General features: G+C 46.0%; 1 protein-coding gene and 1 long non-coding RNA gene across 2 annotated transcripts in view; one reads left to right on the plus strand and one right to left on the minus strand.

Moving 5' to 3' along the window:
- RIMS4 (regulating synaptic membrane exocytosis 4) overlaps positions 1 to 21,996 on the minus strand; it is an 81,954-nt gene that overhangs the window by 11,985 nt on the left and 47,973 nt on the right. The window contains exon 2 of the mRNA XM_074970166.1: positions 10,941 to 11,082. Coding sequence (XP_074826267.1) covers positions 10,941 to 11,082 — 142 coding nt within the window. The remainder of the gene's footprint in view (positions 1 to 10,940; positions 11,083 to 21,996) is intronic.
- LOC141997750 (uncharacterized) lies at positions 810 to 20,146 on the plus strand. The gene is made up of 3 exons (XR_012641764.1): positions 810 to 1,026; positions 15,627 to 15,721; positions 18,841 to 20,146. It is a non-coding gene; the product is annotated as an uncharacterized LOC141997750 (long non-coding RNA).

The following is a 21,996-nucleotide window of genomic DNA, read 5'->3' on the forward strand; positions in this document are numbered from 1 at the left end:
CTTGATTCAGCAATAATCTTTCCAATTGAATTCTCAGGTTGGGAGCATTGGCAGAGACACACGGTTTACAAGTCGGCCAGCCTCACACAAAAGAGGCAGCTCCAGCTTGGGTTACAGCCAGCAGATGGTTTTCACACACACTGGAGTGAATCTGAAAGGGCTTTATTATCCCATCGCTGAGTATGCCTCAGCTCTGGCCTCATTTCCTTTCCTCTCAAATCAAACACAGCGGATATGGAGAAGAGTCGCTTTCCTTCTGAAACCCTCCACCCTACCGTTACAATCTCTCCTGCCCTCAGTCTGTGAAATATAAGCAGAACGAAAAGGAGTACTTGTGGCACCTTAGAGACTAACAAATTTATTTGAGCATAAGCTTTCGTGAGCTACAGCTCACTTCATGTAACTTTTTTTTTTGACACGTGTCAACTTCAGCATATTTTCATACAGTTTAGAAGATGAACTCATGGGGTTCTTTTGTTTCCATTCAATATTCAAATTCAGATGCTATTTGACAAAAGACCCTCCACCTTAGATAGAGGAAAAGGCCACAAATTGGCTCTGACCAAATAATGTGCTGATTTTTCTTCTCCACACCCAACAAAAAGCTACTAAAAATAGCTGCCAGAAATAAGGAGGCAGCGTTTCTCATTGGACTTGCAAAGTGCCTGCTGTAACTAGTGAAGCCCCTGGGGCCAGGCAGAGCAGGGTTGTTGCTGCAGTACTAGGCTCCTGCTGCAAAATAACACACGCAAAGATTGTCAGGTGACATTTGTCAGCATTTTCACAAGCTTGGCAGAGAGTCTGTACTCTGTACCCTTTAGACAGGCAAGTGCAGGGGCTGAAGCTATGGCTGGCCTGAATATGGCTGCATCCCAGATCGCGGAATAGAAAAGGGAATCCATTTCTCTTTCACGTTCCTCTACTCCCATTTACACTGACTAGAACCCTTTTGTCATGGTCGCATTTGAATGGAATTAAGGCTGATGGATTTTTCATGTGGAACTTGACTCCTTCGCTGACCAACAGGTATGTACAGCACTGGGAAGGTCAGTGGTGCCTGCTGGGCACGTGGAGGACCTGTTCTGTATGATCAGGGGAGATCAAAGGGCAGCCCTGCTCAATTACCCATGGCTGCAATAATCTTCAACAGAGAGGTGCAGACCACAGAGACAAGCAGAACAAACCATGGCCGTGTGTATGAAGATACCATGGCTGTTACTGAGTACTGATCCTGGAAAATTCAATGCCACACGCACAAGCCCCTACCACTTGGGCTAATGGAGTAGACCAGTGGTTTGCAACCTTTTTTCATTTGTGAACCCCTAAAAAATTAGAATGGAAGTGTGGACCCCTTTGGAAATCTTAGATAGCCTGTGGACCCCCAGGGTCCACGGACCACAGGTTGAAAACCACTGGAGCAGACAGCTAAGCAGGATTTATTATTGTTTAAATTGTAAACGGCAGGCTATTACAGTTGTTGCTGTTACCCACTAGAGGGAGACAAGATCACAGATACAGTCTTAGTTCATTAGATTTATAATGCAATGCACCATGTTAATCCAAACAGACATGCTGCGTTAGTACTCTGGTAGACAGATTTGCAAAGATATTAGGTATGCAATGTACTGGCAAAATGTGTATTTACCCTTGTTGGGTTTGCAAATGGAGTAATTACATGTGCAAGTGATGCACTTCTGGGAGGTACATTTGTAAGAACTCAGATGTGCAAAATTACATGATTTGTGCACACAATCCTAATAATTATGAGAGCAAATTAAGCCTGTATGTGCATATTTTACATATTTAGTTATACACCTTATGCCTTTAGAAATCTGCCCAGTGCTCTCTGCAGGCTGCATGCCTATCCTGAAGATTGGCGCATCTGAAACCTGTCCTATTTAGTGTAGTGCAAGTATGGCCTTAAAGGCCCCAGGCCAGTTGTTGATGCAGCGCCAGTGGCCCACCACCTGCCCCTGTGTTCCCCTGATGTTGTGCATAGCCCCAAAATTGCCATTGCTAGTTTTATGCCCTTCACTGCCAAAAGAGAATTCCTTCTTTGCTGGACCATCTCCCTTTAAATATTCAAATTCCAAAGCTGCTTTTTCAAAGCCTGTTTGGGTTTTGAACAGTGGTTGGGTTTTGAATTGTGGTTTGAAGAGTTAGGTGGACAATGCCAATGTCAATAATGAATGGTTTGAAGAAAATCCAGAGCACCAGAGCTTATCGCCTCTGTCCCGTGTATGGCTGTGCTCTTCCTTTCTTCAGCCCAGCCCATGCTGTGTTATGCATTAAGTATGCAGAGCTCCTCCCAGCACAGCCAGCTTAAGAAAGACGCATCATTAATTTCTTTTCTTGTCCTTGTGGAGTTTGTGACCTCTTTTCACATCTATTTTTAAATCACTTCTGGGATCTTGTGCACCAGGTGCTGTCATTAAGTTAGTGCAAGTGCCAGCTTTTTTATCTTACAGTTCACATATTCTGGGCTCTTTCTTTCCAACTTCCATTTGGTGTGTCCTGACTCTGAGTATCAGTGTCCATTGGAATATACCATTCTCTAATCTTCATATTTGAGCCTCCCTTACTCTTTTTAGAAGCTTGCTTTGCCTCTGGTGCAACTCAGAACAACCTGGTGGGTGCTCTAAATCAGTGGTTCTCAACCAGGGGTATGTGTACTCCTGGGGATGCGCAGAGGTCTTCCAGGGGATACATCTCGATATTTGCCTAGTTTTACAACAGGCTAAATAAAAGCACTAGTGAAATCAGCACAAACTAAAATTTAGTGCAATGACTTGTTTATACTGCTCTATATGCTGCTCTGTACAATGAAATGTAAGTACGATATTTATATTCCCATTGATTTATTTTATAAGTATATGGTAAAAATGAGAAAGTCATCAATTTTTCAGCAATAAGTGTGCTGTGACACTTTTGTATTTTTGTCTGATTTTGTAAGCAAGTAGTGAGGAGAAACTTGGGGTATGCAAGACAAATCAGACTCCTGAAAGGGGTACAGTAGTCTGGAAAAGTTGAGAGCCACTGCTCTAAATTGTGCCAGCTTGCAATAACCTGTTAATGACAGGCACTCACCGCTGGTGTGGAACCTCAGTTGTGTCTCTGCCTCAGTTTCCTCTTATGGACTATCAGTAACTTCAACGAGGTTTGTCGATAGTGAACAATGTCCCTTCAGGGTCTTGCTTATGTAATCAAGAGCCAAACACGGTATGCAAACAAGCCTTCAATCCAGCATCCTAGCTGGAGGGTTCAGGTATTCTTAGTCAGCCAGCCCCCAACTGAGTCCTCCTTTCTACTCCCTCCAGGGTTTTCACGTGTAAGACCTTCGCAACCAAGGACCCTCTTCTGGAGCCAGGCCTCCTGCCCTCAGGAACGGTTCCTTCCCTGGACTCTGCAGCTGTGCAGCTCTTCCCTGGAGCAGCGCGTAGTTCCCCAACAACCTGGCCCTCTTGCCTCTGTCGGTAAAGTCCTTCTGCTGGGGCTGAGCCTCCTGCTAGGGTTTTGCCCCTCGTAGCTCTCTTGGGACCAGGAGCACCTTTCCTAGATCCTCTTTTATAGTGAGCTCTTGAAACAGCTCCCCTGAGAAGACCCTCTCCTCCAGAGCTTTCTCCGTGTTCTGGGGCCTCCTGACTGAGCCCTCATAAGCCTTTTATTAGGCTCAGCTGCTCCTTACCTAATTAAGTGCCTCCCAGCCACTCAGACAATTAACGATCCTCAGGTGGGTCTGGGCTGGCTCATTCTCCTTAGCGGAGCCTGTCACAGGTAGGGTGGGTGTCTGACCCCTTCAGTGGGCCAGTTACCCTGTGACATGGCCCTACATCAGCAGTTATGCCAGCACAAAAGAACTGCGGCATGTCTCCTCCTTCCCCCTGTAGGGTCTTGGTGTAGAGCCCTTGTGCCAAAGAGCCCCCCAATGATGGGGGTATTCAGTAACAGCATGGCAGCCCCACGTCAGTGGGGCCATGCCAGACTCCACCCAATGGTGTAAAAAGGGGCTGTATCATACTGCGCAATCAGGACTTCCACCCCTACCACACAAGGTCTGTCCCAACTCTTTTCAACCATGTAAATCAAACGACTCCGTGAGCTCTGCAGGATCAGAATATCCGGCCTGACTTTAAAACCAACAGAGGGAAGTGATTCCCCACTGGGCCCTGGGCCTGACTCCCCATTACCTTACACCGGGTTCACACTGGTGGAACTGGGTTAACTTCAGTGAAGTTACACAGCCACAGCATATTCAGACAAAGGCTATTTTCTTTTCACGCCCTTCTGTAATTTTCATGGATTCACTGACACACTACAAGCAACAGGCTACTTGCGATCAACTCAAACTTTAAACATGGAAACGTTACTCAGAGATACTACAGTTAGTGCTTTCCACTAGGGGGTTAGGATTCCAATATTTCTCACGGCCTAAAAGGGAATGTCTCATAAACCGTATCTTTTTAAAGGCTCCTCCATTGTTCTGTATGTAGTATGAATATAAGATCGAGAACTCCTTCTGAAATGGCATGTGTTCAGAGACAGGATGCTGCAAGGATCAGAAATGATTATTTCCTAAAGACACATCACCTCCCCCAACTGTCAGTAATAAGTGAGTTGCCTGAATATGACCACACTACAGAATAAATGCAGTGGATAGCCTTTTAGAGTTAAGACTTTCTTTCATAGCTTCACTTACAACACAGGTCAGCCCTCTGTTTCTGTCTTCATAGGCTGTAAGAAGCAGGTGTAGCTGTCTCTGTAAGAAGCAGGTGTAGCTGTCTCAGGGAAAGGAGATAAGTTTCCTGTAAGACTGTGAACTTCTACTTCATCAGCTGCTACTTCATCACTTCACTGGAGGTGCAGAGAATTTCAGAGGTTCCACCCAGCAAGCCAGTTTCCATGAAAGAGGAATGTTCTGTGTAATAACTAGGCATCCCAGCTGTCCATAGGCATAGTTTGATTTCTATATTTGACGGGGCAGCTCCAGTCAGGCCACTGGGGCTATGCGCTGGGGAGGCAAATTCCACGCCTAGCCAAGGCTTGAGTTTTGTGGGGGGCAACACCCCCCTGCTCCCACCAAACTATGCCCATGGTTCTGTGTAATAATCTAGCTCATTTTTAAGGCCTCCCAGCATTCAGATTTCATAATCTGTCTAGTTTAGTGGCCAGCTGAATATCTGTCAGCTCAGCAGGATGCAGAATTTCTTTGTTTAGGTCATAGTATATTTAACCCAAACTCTCTCATTTTCAGTGTTGACAGTACACAGTGGACATTATTAGTCATTAGCATTCCTGAATTGCTACAAGAGAATAGTACTTTGGAACATGTCCAGTTAGGCAGCATGAATCCTGTTTCTTCCTTGGGAACCTTCACTTCACCTATCTGTCTTAAGGTTTTATATAAAACCCACCACCAGTGTCGTGAAGTAATGACACAGCTCTGTTTAGGCATCTCTGTTCAGCTACGCAACATTCTTTGCTATTTGAGCCCTACACCAGCTCTTCCACAAGCTCTGCTGATGCAGTCATAGCTCTGGTCCATAGCCCCCTCCCCACCAGCTACCCTAGTACTTTCTGCAGCAAAGCTTTCTAACAGCACGACGTACCAGCTAGTTTTCTGTAACATGGTGTTCTCCACTGGTATTGCAAGTTCCTTCTGTTGTATGATTTTTGGCCATGTTAACAACGTTATCAAAAAGTTCTTCAGTGAAACCTGCACAAGAGACCTCTCCCACCCGCACCTTATTAGGCAAGCTCCTAGTATCCCACCACAAAGTATCCTCAAACGTCCTGGATTCAAATCTACTCGGACTACATTACAAAATTACATCTATTAAGCAACTGAAATTTTCCAGTTCCTTGAGTGGTTGCTTGGGATGGGTTTCCCTGTAATTATACATACTGTCCAGAGTTGCTGGACAGGCTTGCTAATTTCCTCACATATTACACAATCACTCTTCTGCGCCTTCACTAGTCATCACCTGCTGAGCTCTTCTGAGACAAGCAAATCACCTTTGTTTCCTGCAACCTAATCATCCCAGCAGTAGTTAGCAAAAACAAGAAGGCCTACAAGCACCACACATTATAGCTTCTGGCCACCAGCAATCTTCTGTTCCAGGACTGCGTCTCCTCATGCAGCATTTAAAAAAAAAAAGGGCTGGCAGAGGGTTATGTAACAGTCCCTGCAGGGGCGCTGGAACAATTTGTATAGTGGGGGTGCTGATCGCCATTGAACCAAACTGTAAACCCTGTCTATAACGGAACGCACTTCAAGCTAGGGACTGATACAGCACCCCCATCTCCCCTCTGCACCCCTAGTTCCAGCACCTATGAGTCCCTGTTTGCCTCCTGAATGTCGTGTGACATCATTTTGTTCAGAGGGAGCAAAACCCCGGTATAACAGAGCTCGAGCAGAGGATAAGGCATGGAGGAACCAGGCTCAAACCTGAATTTCTTTGCTCCTTGTTAAACTATCAGATGTTTATTTGTAAGTTCCACACACAAGCCAAATTCTGATCCATTTGCTCATGACACTGTATGCTGGGCACGTACTGAAACAGGTAACTCTCCTCCTTTCAGACATTTTCAAATACCTATTTTTTAAAATTTCTCTTGAAAGTTATTTCAAAGTACTTACTGGTAATAGCACAACTACTGTGCTGAAAAAAAGATTGAGTGAGTTTTTTTGTATAAGAAAGATTAAAGAAACCAAGAGCACCATGCTGACGTTATAAAGGCTCTGGTAAGCACCTCTTTTTTAGACCCAACAGTACTTTAAAATAACTGTATTCTTATATAACACAACTTTAAATGAAATCATCTGGATTTCACACGCAGTGATATTCACACTTAATCCCCACTATAAACTAAGTCATTTAGAATTTTACACGAAGGAAAATTCTACCATTGTAATTCTATTGGATCTGAAATGAGATGAGTACAACTCTTGCTAGCCACACGCCCAATTAATTAAACATATGTGAAATGAGCGCATCAATGAGCGCATCAATCCAGTCATTTTTTAAAAGCATGTATAAACTCCAATTACTGGGAGCAGAGATTCTGTTCCCTCGTTCAGGAAGAAGAAAACTCCAGAGCAGAGGTCGGCAACATTTTAGAAGTGGTGTGCCGAGTCTTCATTTATTACTTTAATTTAAGGTTTCACATGCCAGTACTACATTTTAACGTTTTTTAGAAGGTCTCTCTCTATAAGTCTATATACTGTATAACTAAACTATTGTTGTATGTAAACAAGGTTTTCAAAATGTTTAAGAAGCTTCATTTAAAATTAAATTAAAATGCTGATCTTACACCGCCGGCCCGCTCAGCCTGCTGCCGGCCTGGGGTTCTGTTCACCTAGGCCGGCAGCGGGCTGAGCGGGGCCTGCGGCCGGGATCCCGGCTGGCAAGGGGCCGGCAGCCAGAACCCCAGACTGGCAGCGGGCTGAGCGGGGTCAGCGGCCGGGACCCCAGACCGGCAGTGGGCTGAGCGGCTCATCCCGCTGCCGGTCTGGGGTTCCATCTGCCGGCTCCTGCCAGCCGGGGTCCCGGCTGCCGGCCCCGTTCAGCCCGCTGCCGGTCTGGGGTCCTGGCCCTGCCCACATACAGTAGGTAACTACTTTCTCCCTGGTTCTGGCCCATTCTCTTCCTCTGTCTGCACTGAGATGAGGGTGGGAGTGCACTGAGAACAGGGCTGGGGGTGAAGGAGCAGGCTGGGGGTTGGGGTGCAGTGTCTGGCCAGGAGCTAGAATGAGGGAGGGGGCTCAGGGTTGGGGCAGGAGGTTTGGGTGTGGAGCGCTTACCTAGGCAGCTCCCATTTGGTGCAAGGGGTGCAGGTGGGAATGTGGGTGTGGGTGTGTGCAGGAGCTCCCGTTTGGTGGTCAGGGTGGGGGTGGGGATGTGGATGTGGGGGTGCAAGAGTCAGGGCATGGGGTGTGGGGGGGGCTGGGTATGTGTGGGGAGGGTGCAGGAGTCAGGGCAGGGGGCTGGGTATGTGTGGGGGGTGCCGGAGTCAGGGCTGGGGTTGTGGGGGGGTACAGGGGTCAGGGCACGGGGCTGGGGTGTGGGGGGCGAGTGCAGGGGTCAGGGCACAGGTCTGGGTGTGTGTGAGGAGGGTTCATGGGTCAGGGCAGAGGGCTGGGAGTGTGCAGGGGTCAGGGCAGAGGGCTGGGGGGTGTGGGGGTGCTCTCAGCCCCCTGCCCTGAGCGGCTCACGGCAGGGGGCTGGAGGGGATATGCCGATTCCACCCCCTTCCCCAATGTCCCCGGAGCAGAGAGCGCACTGCGGCTCTGCTTTTCCCTCTCCCCCTCCGTAGCGAGGGCTGTCACCTGATCGGCCGCAGGGAGGTAGAGAAGGAGGGGTAGGAATCCTGCACGCTGGGGGAAGAGGCGGGGCGAGGGGGAAGCTTGCCTGCCCTGCAAGGAGAGAGCGGTGGGCGGAGAAGAGTGGGCCGGGCTGGGCAGGATTTTTAATTGCACGCTGCTGTCCCCGGCAGACAGCAGCGTGCCATTAAAAATTGGCTCGCGTGCCGTCTTTGGCACACATGCCATAGGTTGCCGACCCCTGCTCCAGAGCTTCACCTGCGGACTGAAAGGTACTGAGGATTAACAGGCTGTCGTTAAGAGATCTTCCAGGTAGTCCTCCCTGTCATGGAGGATTATAAGAAAATATACTCTGAGTTCCCAAAGCAAGCACTTTTGGGGAATGGGCCTAGAACCCGTGATCCCTCCTGGAAGGAATTTGCATATTGATGTAGGGCTTGAAATATTGGTGCAATCTTATCTTGTTAAAGGCCTTAGGCGAAGATGGTCTCTGTTCTCATTATGTCTGTAGCAGTAAGAAACCAAGCACTAAAAAGAAAACCCTGCCAGAGCTAATGTGATCACATAAATCTCCTTTTCTCCTGCTGTAATTGTGTTCTGCAGGCTGCGAGAGAGGCAAAAATGGATTTGGTTTAACACAGAGTCTAAATTTCTGGGTCTCAGAACAACTCCCCAAATGCTTCCCTTCTTTGTTAAGAACAAGAATGCTAAAAATAATCCAAAATCCCAACATGTTTCTAGCACGTACAGCCTTATGGGCTCTTCGTGCTCTCAACCCTGTTTGCTAGTCACTTATGCTTCTGATGGATAATTGCTGATACCGGAGGGGATTCTAAAAGAGTTCAATTAACTGAGCTGAGAAAAAAAAAAAAAGCATATAAAAAACATTTATCACCCTTTCCAGAGGACTATGGGGAGAGCTGTCCCATGCCTGGCAGAGCCCTCTAGAACATTCTGACTTCTTATTTGAGAGAAAATGGTTACAACAGGAATTTTATAGCAGTTTTAACAAATACGTGGGAGTTGCATGAAAGGATTTATTTTCCTATGCCAAGCTTATAGTTATGTGTTATTTACCTTTGCAAGTGCAGCACACCACAGCACAACGGCATTTACCAAGGTGCAGTAATTTCATTGGAAGAGGCTTCTGTTTCTCTACCAATGCCTGGCCATGGCTGTGTGGCTATGCAGGAATACTGCACAGATGTCCCAAAGGATTGTACAGCCTTCCAGAGAAGCCAAACTGCATAAATGGAAAGGAAAGAATCCTGCCCTGCAGGGAAAGCAGATTCTCAGCCTGCATTGCCAAGGGACAGGGGGCTTAATCTCTAATCCTCCAAGTCTTGGAATGAAGGCAGAACTCAGAGTGGCAGGACTGTGTGAGTGTGGCAGGATATTTCCCTGGAGGCAGGTCCTCACAGAGGAGATAAGCTACACCACAGCTTTGGAGTGACAGGATTTCTGCCTCAGAGACAGCTCCTAATTATTATTATTTCTGCCCTGGATGCAGATCTGTGTAGTGTTCCCACTGTTATCCTTGTTCATATATCAAAGGAAAGTTTGGTTTTGCCTTAAAGTAGTTACTTTTCTCATCATACAGTTTTAATTATTATTTATTTTAGAGAGCCTTAGGTCTACATGGGCACCTAGACAGTTCACTGATGGGTTCATTTGGAATGCCATGAATGAATGGACAGATAGGACAGACAGAAGCCACAGTTGGTAGTTAATACTTGATTCCAATTCAGACTTCAGTAGCACATCTAAAACGGAACATAAACTGAGTTTAGTTACACGCTGTGAACTTGTGAAGTCAGTTACTGCTCTTGCATCCACGTGCATTGAATCTGATGTAACATGGCCCCCTTCTTACTGCAGAAGAGTTTGCCCAAAAAGGTTCCTCGGAAGGCCCCTAGATAGAAAAAGTGATCATCTCCACATATTGCCTCAAATCATGCAAAAACAAAATCAGAATTTCAAGCAACTCAGATCCCCGAAATGTTGGCCTGTCTGTATTTTCTATGCTTCAAGATTTGTACTGTCATGAAACTGCAAGGCCCAAATCCAGCATATCATGCTATCACTGTTCTGCAGGCCCAGAAAGGTTTCTAAATATATCGCCCGAAAATGATAACTCAGACACCAGAAGGTTAACACTTCCAAGAGTATAACATGTATTTAATTATTTACTAGAGATTATCTTGCTAGATATATCCCCTCCATCCCTTGACACAATCATTTCCCGTCCAAAGAGTTTGTGGGAGAAGACAGACAACAGAAATGTAACACATTATAAACATCGACACTTGTAATCTTATTTACAATAACCACTCCAGAGAGAGTTTTCTTTTAAAGGCAAGTCTGTAATAAGTGATGGGTATCCTCTTCAGGTCAGACTCATGAGCGTACTAAAAGAAGTGTATGAACAGCAAAACTATTTGCAAACCTTGCAGGGAAAGAACTGCTCTGTTCTGACTCTTAGAGTAACTGAATTCCCTGCCAATGCACCTACAGCATGTGTAAGTCAGACAAATGTATCATCTATCATGTAAGAAGAAATAGGTTTAGGGGGAATGGAGCATTCCAGAAGTGGTTATCCAGCTGGCCCCTGCTGACTTACTTTCCTTCAGATCCATAGCTGTTCATACTGTCTTCAATGGATTCATGGCTGGCTTGACGGACCGTCCGGCTTGGCATTTCGACAGCCAGACCAGTTTCTGTGCTCCGCTGGATAGCACCTTTGAGTCTCCGGCCATCCCCGTCTAAAAACAAGAGAGACATCAAATAGAACCAAGGGAAGGCCTTTCAGGGAATTACTCTTGGAATCCAGAAATCACCCTGCACTTCATTCTTTTCATATTTTGTCGCACTCAAGCCTGTAGCTCTCACCTTTGTTCATAATGGGCCTGAGGTTCAAACAAGCTAGATACCCAGTTGGGCATTCAAAATGCAAATGTAATTGCTAGCCTACTTTGAGCATGCAAATCAGATAATAGAATGTGTGCATGCACATACACAGACATACACACACACAGCCAAACTGTGTGTGGACTTGCCCAATTAGTATGCACACTGTACAATTATGAGCAGAGATTAGGTACTAAATTGTGGACCTAAAGTGTTTGAAAATCTGCCCCACTGTTTCAAGTTGTGAGGAATGCCAAGGAATCATAGTGCCAGGACAGTAACAGAAGGCTCAGAGGGGAGAGAAGGGGCTGGACAGTACTAGGAACACTCTGAATGAGAGAACAATTGAGGCACAAGCAATAGGGGACCATAAAGGCATCTCCAAAATGGTTTCCCAATGCAGGCCACTCAGAGGGGCTTTAAACAGCAGAAAAGCCCACAGTAAGGGCTACTACGTTCACACACGCCCTCAGCTAGAGTCGGGTGGGAATCAGAATTTGGTGTCAGAGATTATTTTTCCCTTTGGGGGTTAATCTTCAAAGACTTTGAAACTAACAGCTGCTATTTGCATCCTTCTCTTTAGCAGTCTGCGTTTCTCAGAATGAATTATGTTATCTAATGAATATATAATGAACACCATTAACATTAATTGCTTTCGCTGCTGTTAGGTAGCTGACAAGTTTCAGCCTACACACAATGCTTATCCTGAAATATCGATGTCGGCTGCAAGTTCTCTGAATGAGTTGGGATGTGGGAATCTTTTTAAAGATGCCCACCCATAAAACCTGTATAAGAATGAGCTGGTGTTAACACTCACGTGGCAGACATGTGACCCACCAGACTGCTTTGGTATTCCTATTGAACACTGAACGATGGCAGCGTCCAATGTCCTCTACCAGCTCAGGGCCTCATTTTGCTAGGTGCGACCAAAATGCTTGCAAGTATTCAAAATAGTCAACCTACCCTGAGAGAGCTGAACATTGCTAAGTGGCATCACTTCCAGAAGCACCACAACTTTATGAAGAGTGCTTCTGTATGCAAAATGAACCGGTTCAACACAACATCAGAGAGTTCTCAAAACATGGAAGAGGATGGGGCCCTCACAGCCAGTTCAGCAGCTCTGGGAGCTCAGTCTGTACACATGGAAAGTATTCTGTTATTCTTTCCTATGTGTATAGCAAGCTGCTTGGCCTGGGAATGGTTTTCTCCGGTTCTCTGTGTGAATGGGCATTTCCCAGAAATTGCTGGCCTATTAGCAGGGTCCCTGCCCTATGCTCCGTTTGAAATTAACTCTGGTAGGTTAACACTAGCGCAGAGCATCTGCCATTAACTTAGCTAAAAAGCCCCCTTTCTCTGCAATACCCTGAGGTTTCCAACTGAGTAAACATTTAGGCCCAAAGGCATTCGGTACCAGCTGCTGCCCACATGTACAGTACTGTACGCAAGCATCAGACAGCATTTGTATGTTTTGGTTAACATTAAATACAGTTCGTATTGTTTGTGTGCCCAAAGCAATGTGAGAGGCCCATCATATGAATCAGAAAGTCAAACAAACAATTTAAAACAACTGCTATCCAAGTCAAAAGCTTCAGCCAAAACAAATATTAATCATCGACTTCAGTGAAGGAAAAGCCCAATGAGATGGCCTAATCTAGTCCCAGTTACTGCAGGATTATTCCCAATGGTGTATTTTCTAGTGTTTTCTCCAGCCTTGTTCTAAATGTCCACAGCCTAGAACACCCCTCCTTCACTGTAATGTTATCCGTCCTGATAGCCTAATTTCCCCCTTAATTTCATTTTGTTTCCCCTCGTTATACCCTTTCTACCATCCTCAACAATGCCCCTCCCTCCTTGCTATGCAGACACCCTCAAAATACTCAGATCCTTCCTCCATTGCTTAGTCGCATATTCAGTTCTTTTCTCATAAAATCAACCTGAGTCAATAATCATAAACCAGCACTGAAAAATGTTCAAGTGCCTAACCATGAAATACCTGGTCTCAAGATCATTTGATTTTCCCACTGTAACTGGAGATGGCCAGGGAATGAAATACTCAAATTACCATATACCTGCGGTTAACAACAAACTAATAGAGGCTTGTGGTGTGGGCAAGCATTTGGCATCCCAAGGCACCTGCCTGGCACAGTGCAGTGCCTTGTCTCACAGATTTTTCTGGTCCAGTGCTAAGGTTTGCCATACAGCAAAAGAGAGCAAAATAAACAGGGAATGCAGGACACACTCCAGCACCGTGTTGGAGATTGTCTCTCACTTCCAGCTGGCACTGGATATATTCTGCTGCAGCAGAAAACACACACAGCCACGCATCTGCTAGCGTCCTGAGGTGCCTGCCGCATCTCCTTGGCTGTCCAGTTAAATGTGTGACTCAGGAGCAGGGGAAGGGATGGGGAGGAGAACAAAGGCAGTTTGCAAAGGACTGTGAGAGTCTGCAGGTCCTGAACCCAGGCCTCCGGGCCATTGCTGCATCCACACCACCACCTGGGAGCCCTGAGGCCTTAGGCTCTGCTACCACTCACAGGGGCTTGATTAGAGGAGCCTCAGAGTCCCTGATTGGGCCGGGTGCATTATTTAAACCAGAAAGACACGGGAAGTTGTCTGTGGAGCAAGGTGGATGCTAGCTTGCTGCTACTGCTGCAGACCCTGCCATCCGCTACCTGACTTCCTACTGCGTCCCTGGTCCCTGACTTCAACCCTGCCCCTGCTCCCAATTCCTGCCCTTAGCCTCGTTCCAGTCCCTGAGCCCTGTTCTCTCGGCTTCCAACTGCTCCGGCTCTGACTCCAGGCTACGGCTCTTTGGCTTCTGACTCCGCACTGACCCTTGGCTTCGGCTCTGACACCTGGCTCTTGACTTCAGACATGCCCATTGCCTCTGGCTCCTGAATATAATGCTGACCACCCAGCTGGACCACCCACATCCTGGTCACTGGTACCCCTCTTCCACAGACCCAGACAATTTGCACAACCCCTCCCACCAGCCCCGGGTCCCAGCAGGAGTAGGAATGGATCAGTTGGGACCTCTCTCTGTCCCATGGGGCGCTGGGATCTCAAGAGTGGGTTATCCACCTCCAGGCAGATCACTACTACTGTGGGCCCAAGTGACACAGCTGGCAGCCAAGAACCTGTCACGACAGACATGAGCGGACCAGCTACTTTCTAAGAACGCTGTGCTTCAGGGGCGGCTTTCAGCATCGCACCCTGAACTGTGCTCCCTGCTGCTCCTGCTTTGCCTCGGAGCGTACTTCTCCAGGGGCCGCATCATCAGTCTCTTGTCGTGGGAATCGTTGGACAGGGCGGACAGGGCGTGCAACGGAGTGCAACAGCCCAATACTAACTGACCAGGGTGCCTTCCTACAGGTGTTCTCCGTGATATTTGATACCTGCTCAAGAGAACTTGCCCTGTGAAAAAAACAATAGAAATGTAGGGCTGGAAGGGACCTCAAGAGGTCATCTAGTCCAGCCTTCTGTGCCGAGGCAGGATTAACCACGCATTCCTTGACCAACCCTGCTCAGTGTTTGTCTAACCCATTTTGAAAAATCACCAAGGCTGGGGCTTCTACAACCTCCTCAGGTAAATTGTTCTAGTGCTTAACTAACCATATAAGTTAGAAAATTTCTCCTAATATCCAACCAAAATCTCCCTTGCTACAAACTAAGCCAATTACTTCTTGTCCTACCCTTGTTGTACAGGGAGAACAATTGACCACAGTCCACTTTATAAGAAATGCCACAGAGGCATCATGGAGAAACAGCACATTCTGCGTGAGAAGGTGGAAGAGAAATAACAAGTGCTAAACATTTATTACTGTTATATTTCATTTTTACATGTGCAAAGCTCTTCACAAACAGTCACCCAGCAGCGACTCCCACTGGCCAATAAAGGAGCAGCATGGATGGGGTCTGAAAGGGCTCTCAACCAGTACTCCCTGAGCCCAAGTACTGTATCCGAAAGGTAGGAGTGCTAAAAGCTCCTTTGAAAGACCTGTAAAATGAGGAGTGCAATGGTACCACTTGGATGGGGATGTTGCCTGGCAAAATAATTTGTCTTCATTTATTTGTTAGTGCTCTCTGGAACGAGTACAGTGAGCTTTGATCTTTCCTGCCACGTCTGTGGAAGATTTACTCTCTGCACCTTTTCCAATGAAGCAACAAAGTTGCCAGTGCAACATGTTGCTAAAAAACAGATTCTGGTTTGGAAAGATGAACTGCTTTGCCTGGGCAAGGCATTCTTCCTCATCAGCTGGTAAATATCTTGTGCACAGAGCACTGTACGTGCCAAACAGTCCAGCAGTGGACTAGAGGGAGTGAAAGTGGCTGCCTGGATAAAGCAGCGCACAGATGATCGGACACTTCTGAGCATTCTCTCTCTTCAATGTATTTGCAGCTGTCAACTCCAATAAAAACCAGCTCTTCTCAAGAATGGTGCAACAAGACTGGCAATGCCGACTGCCTTTCGGAATTGCTTTTGTCTCAATATTGGTAAGAAAAATGGTGGTGCTTCTCTCACTTTCTCCTCCACCTTCTTCCACCCCGCACTGGCCCCACAAGCAGGCTCGGTCTTGCATGGCTCACATTATCTTGTGTGTCAATGCAAAGCACAGGTCTGCAAAGCTCTTGCCTCGGTGCTACTGACAGGTTTCTCCGTGGGCAGAGGACACAAAATCCTAAAAATCCACTGAGAATTGTACAGCAACTCATGTAAGGACAGGATTATGCTATTATTGCTATCGGGCACAATTACACTCCAAGAGATGATGGCTTCTCTATTTATTCAGCAGATTTTCCTGACACTTTCAGTCCTCCTGTTTCCCTTTTATCCCCGTCACCTCTTCTCTTCTCACTTCTCCTCCCTTCCCACAGTTGCTTTGTTACCATCCTTCTCTCTTCCAGTTTCTCACTTTAAAAATTATCATCTATATTCATCACTCAATTTCTCTCACGCTTGGTCCATTTGGCTTGAACTCTCCTGGCACAGGAGGAAACTAACACAATGTGGGTAGAAGTGTCTGAGTGGTGCCTTCCATACCTTTTAAATTAACTGACATCAGTTCAAGGTTGGGAGTAGAAATCGACTGAATTTAAAACTGATTAGCTTTGCTTCTAAGTTAATCTATTGCTTCAAAGCACAGAGCGTGTTAATATGCACAGTTTACGTACAGACAGAACTAAAACACTACCCCACTGCACAATCGAGTCCCCTGTGGAACACATTAATTAGCCTTTTATCTCTCAGTGTTCACGTTTTGGCTTTGGTTGCAAGTGAAAATCAGCTTTGGCCTTGCTCCTAAGTCCCATTTCTTCCCACTGCAAAACTACTTGACAAACATTTTACATACTCTAAGAGAGGTCTGAGGCTTGGAGAGGGTGCTCCAGGTCAAGACTGAGGTGCACCAGCACAGCTGAATCAGAGCAGCAAGACCGAGGGCTTGTCTCCACTTACTGAGGGATTGACGCATGGCGATCAATCCACCGGGGGTCGATTTAGCGGGTCTTCACCCGCTAAATCGACTGCTCATCGCTCTCCTGTTGACTCCGATACTCCACCAGAACGAGAAGCATAAGGTAAGTCGACAGGAGAGTTTCTCCTGTCGACCCAGCGTGGTGCAGACACCGCAATAAGTCGACCTAAGGTACGTCGATTCCAGCTACCTTATTCATGTAGCTGGAGTTGCTTAACTTAGATCGACTTAGCCCCGTAGCGTAGACCTGCCCTGTGATAGCAGAGGGCGTTACAGGTCAGCACTCAGGGATGTGTTAGCCGATGGCCAGGGATGTTTGGTGAGGTGCCAGCTATGCCCGTTTATACCATCCGTGACTTTAACCGCTAGGACGCACTGTCCCTTCGCGGCGGGCAGCCCGGGCTAGGCTGACGGATGCCCCAAGGTCCTAACCACCCGTGACTTTAACTGCTAGAGCTCAGAGCTCCTTCGCAGCGGGCAGTCAACACTGACTGACAGGTGCCCCAATGGCAGCACTAAGAGCCTCTCCACACCCGTGACTTTAACTGCTAGAGCTCAGAGCTCCTTCGCAGTGGGCAGTCAGGATTGACTGACAGGTGCCCCAAGAGTTTGCCCCGTGGAGGCGGCACAACTCAACGCTAGGCTCTTAGTACTCTCACCTAATGGCCAGGCTTTATAGCCAAAACGGCTGAGGTTCTTTAATTGTGTTGGCTGCTTCACAGTAAACCAGAGAAACAAGTCAGGCTTATGCACAAATGGTTACCAAAATTTATTAAACTAGATTCTAATCATGTGGTTACAAAATTGCTAGTGCCTTCTTATTTAAGTGTAGAGATGTTACACACACAAACAAGTTACAAAACTGAAGCTACAATCCCAAAGAAAGAAAACAAAGTATAGAGCTCTATTTCAAAATATGTGTACACTAAAGATAGGAGATCAGGTGTGGGTGCTTCTTACCCTCCTTGCATCTCTCGATTCCAGCGGTGCCAAGCCAGGATCGGTCACTCAATTCCGCAGAAAGACGAATAAGGGACAAGGCTTAGGGACCCTCTTAGCTGCAGAAGCCTTGGGAGGCTGTCACTTATCTGACCAGCAGATAGATAGTGAAAAGCACTCAAAAATCATGGTGCTGTAGGTCCCCTACTTATACCTCTGTACTCCTTTATTCTCTTTCTCCTTTCTATGCTAAATTGGGGCTGGTCTGTCGGGGTGACGCCAGCTCTCGCAAGAGTAGTTCACGCTTGCAAGGGAGAAACAATAAGTTTCGACTACTGGACACTTCTTTTATCAGGGTAAATATTTTCCCACCTAGGATGTTGGTGTGTGTGCATCATGCTGTTTTAGTAGGGGCTAAGAGCCATGTCTGTCACAGCGCCTCTGCCTGCTGTGAGCCCAATTGTTGTATACGTTCCCAGAGGCACATTGTAGCAGCACACCTGTGCTTCTCTCAGCTTCAAAGGCTGTGCTGGAGTGCCCTGGTGTTTTGGCTCCCGTGTGTTTCCAGCAATGCTGGTCTGAGGGGGGGGGCTGGCTGTCTGGCTACAGGATGTCAATAGAGCAAGACTGGGCTGGAAGGTCAGGACTGAGGTGCACTGGCAGAACGGCAGGCAGGAGTTTGTTCAGAACCTGCCTCCACTCTTAACTCAAACAAGGTGCAGTAAATCCCCCTTTACTTCCACAGGCACTAAATTCATTCAATTTTTTTTTTTAATAAACAGAAAAATATGGATGCATTTTTGCTCACTTCCACATTTAGCAGGTTTGCCTTGAGTTGGTAAGAGGGCTGGGGATTTGGGGTAGCCCTGTGGGTGAAAATAGGCAAGGGGGAGCATTGTGCAGCCAGTGAATATCTCAGAAAGGGATCAAATACTGGGGCAGACAGTGGGTGGGAGTGAAGGCTCCTTGGGCACTACCGTTTGCCTTTAGTGACTAGACTGACAAGAGCACAATGAAGCAGGTATTGCAAATCTCAGCTCAGAAGCTAACGAGTGATTAAGCTGAATTGCTGGCCACCTCTCGCTACTCTGCCAAATAAAAGTCTTATTTTCAAAGGCTTCTCTGAGAAGAAAACTTGAACACCAGCTTCTCCATTTATAAACGCTGTTGTTTAAATGGTTTTCTTTTCTGCTTATTCAGATGCTGAGCTGAATTCCCAGCAGACCATTTGCCAGGAGGCATTTCATTATGAATCCATTCTGAGATTAACAAAACAATCCCTTTGTTCAAATCCAAAAGCGAGGAAAAAAAAAAATCTCTACAGAGTGGCATGAATAGCCAACACTTGTGACAGCCTGCCATCCACACGGAATGCACAAGTCAATTTGTCTGTAAGAAGCATACCAAGCAGGCCTTTTTAGAGAATTTGGAGTATTTATTTGTGTTTGCAGCAAGTAATGTTCTGTTCAGAAGTGAATGCTGCTTCTTAGCAAAAATATTGTCGTTTCTGATTGCAGTTTAACCAGCTGACCCCCCCCCCATCTCCCCACACTTGGGAGAGCTGACACTATTGAGAAGCATTTCACGTCTACATCCTAGTGGGCTGTGAATTACAGCACCTGAAGAGAGGGGGCATTTTGCACTGTGCCCAGAAGCAAGTGGGACTAAGATTGATTATCATCTCTGCCTACATAATCCCCTAGAAGCAATAGAAAATGGCAGGGAATATACAGGAGCACTACTCATCAGCTAGTTCACTTCAGAGTCCTGGTTTCAGCCACAAACCCCCATCTAAGGACACACTTTCTTTTAAACTTTAAATGAAATCTTGGCATAGGACAGAAGAAATATTTTGAGTCATTATTCTTTAAATCTCCTTAAATTAAATGTATCGACACTGTAGAGAACAGTCTGTATAATATTTCTTGTGGGGGCTAAAACTAATTAAAGAAGCAATTTTCAAACTGCAAACCTTAAATTGGCCATAAATCACTCTGTTAGACCCTAGCTATGTTTGCAGTTATCAGTAAGTGTTGAAGGAGGGATTCCACCCCATGTTCTACTCACTACACACTAGGGTGACCAGACAGCACTGTGAAAAATCGGGACGGGGATGGGGGGTAATAGGCGCCTATATTAGACAAAGCCCCAAATATTGGGACTGTCCCTATAAAATCGGGACATCTGGTCACCCTACCACACACTGCGCTACAGGGACTGTAAACAGCCTGTGGGGAAATTCCCCAGCACAGTCTCTACATTGGCCCCCTGCAGAAGACAGGCTGAAGCAGGGTTGGAGTACAGAGGGCTACAGCCATTCAAGCCATACGCAGCGCTAGAGAGGTTACCTACCCTAACTTAGAGTAGTCCTCCTGCAGGGCTGCCTTGGCTCCCCCAACAGCCTGAAACAGGGAGGGCTTAAGTCATCTCTGCCCCACTCCTAGAGATGCAGCTCAGGAAGAGACTCTAACTCTCTCATTTCACAGAGCTCAGAACAGTCTCCCCCCACCCCTTTAAAAAAAAAATAAAACGAAACAAAAAACCGTGTAGATAATTTTTTTAAGACACTGGTAGAAGGTGCCGGCTGGCTGAGGACCCTGGAGACTGAAATTTTCGTTATCTACTGAACGTGAGCAGCATAAGGAACAATGTCCTCATTCTGGCTCATTTAAGCTGAGGTTTGTAAAACAACATGTCTATTTTAAAGATTCTCACTGAAGCTAAACCAAACTCAACCTTCCTTTTCCCTTCTTCCCCTATAGGTGGTGGGAAGTGGGACACAGTTCTATCAATCTCTTCTACTGAACCTGCCTTACCTCTACTCTACTGGGCTACCCACTCTAAAATGGGAGCAGCTGGCCTTTTATAACTTCACTCCAGAAGCAGGTGTGTTCTGGGAGGAGCAGTAGCTCTAGCTCTTTCTCAGACACTTATATAAGTAGGAAGACCACAAGCACTAGCTTTTAGGGAAAATTTCTAGGTATGCGGTGTTCCAAACACAGGCCCTTTTTCCCCCACTAGCATTATTAGAGCAGGAGGAGTTTTCCTCTCTGAGGAGATGTGAGCTGCGGTTTGTTATTAAATCAAGTTGTAACCACACTTATATAGGCCCCTACCCTATCACCCTTCCCAATGCATCTTGCCTTCCTAGCTTCGAGGGAACTACTTTAGGGGAATGAGAGGAGTGGATTCTCTGTAGCCATGTAATACTTGGTCTTACTGCTGAAAATGTTAATGGGGGTGCCAGTTATAGGGAGGCATCTGCGATAAGGAAAACCATCTGCTGCAAACTGGGCTAAGACAAACTCATGTCAAACACTCCACTAATGAGTCACTGGAGAATAATTTCTGAGTACGGTTGGATTTGAACCAGTGATCTAGAGGGGAAATACTGAAGTATAACACTGTGGGACAAATATCAGCAGGTGGAGGATCAAACACCCATTTTGCTACAGAGGGTGCTAAAGGCACTCCTCTTTCAAGGAGAGGATGACACTGAACATGAAACCAAAAAAACATTTAGGATGATTTAAGACACTTTTTATTCCTTAGATGGCCAACACCAATGGAGTTGGGATTTCTGAGCAATGGAGCCTACCAGCAGGCTATTCCTACTGGACTGCAAATTAGGCTTGGGATCAATAAACCATCTAGGTATTTTTTTCTTTCTATTATAAAATCTGAAAAAGGTACTGGTCCATTTTTGAGGCTTGTGTGAACAATTCCTGTGACATCATAAGCCCTTTTAAAAAGCTACTTGGAAAATTTTCCAGTAACCTTTCTAGATGGAACATGCCTTTTTCAGTGAAAAATTTCAAAATGGAAAGTTTAGAAGTTTTACAAAAATTCATTTTGGCAGGAAAAGCCACTCTCTTACTTCCTTTCACAGGGAAAAGGTAGCGAAGTTTAAAGAAGTGGGTGCCCGCCAAAATGAAAAAAAAAAATCGTAAGTTTTCAGAAGACTTTTAAAAACCCCTCTTGTTTGAGGGTTTTCAATCACAAAATTTAAAAAACTGAAATTCTTGAACAAAAATGACAAATTTTATTTCTAAGTATTTAATGGAAATTATTTATTAACCAGATTTATGCTCGTCAGAATTCTTTCCACGTTTCCATGTAACTTGTTTGTGACAGCACGATCCAAACAGCTTCGTATGGAGGCTGGTGCTGATTTTTTACTTTTTTTAATGGAACAGAATAATTGATTTTTTCCCCCAAAGCTGACACCCCTTGCAGAGAAGAGTCTTGATTCAATAAAATTACCATGTAGATAAGGAGAAGCACTGCTATAATTACAGTGCTGGTTGCTGAACAGTATAGAGAGGTACAAATGTGTGTGTTTTATTTTTAAATTAG

Source organism: Natator depressus, chromosome 13 (genome assembly GCF_965152275.1).
Source record: "Natator depressus isolate rNatDep1 chromosome 13, rNatDep2.hap1, whole genome shotgun sequence".
Classification (NCBI taxonomy): domain Eukaryota; kingdom Metazoa; phylum Chordata; order Testudines; family Cheloniidae; genus Natator; species Natator depressus.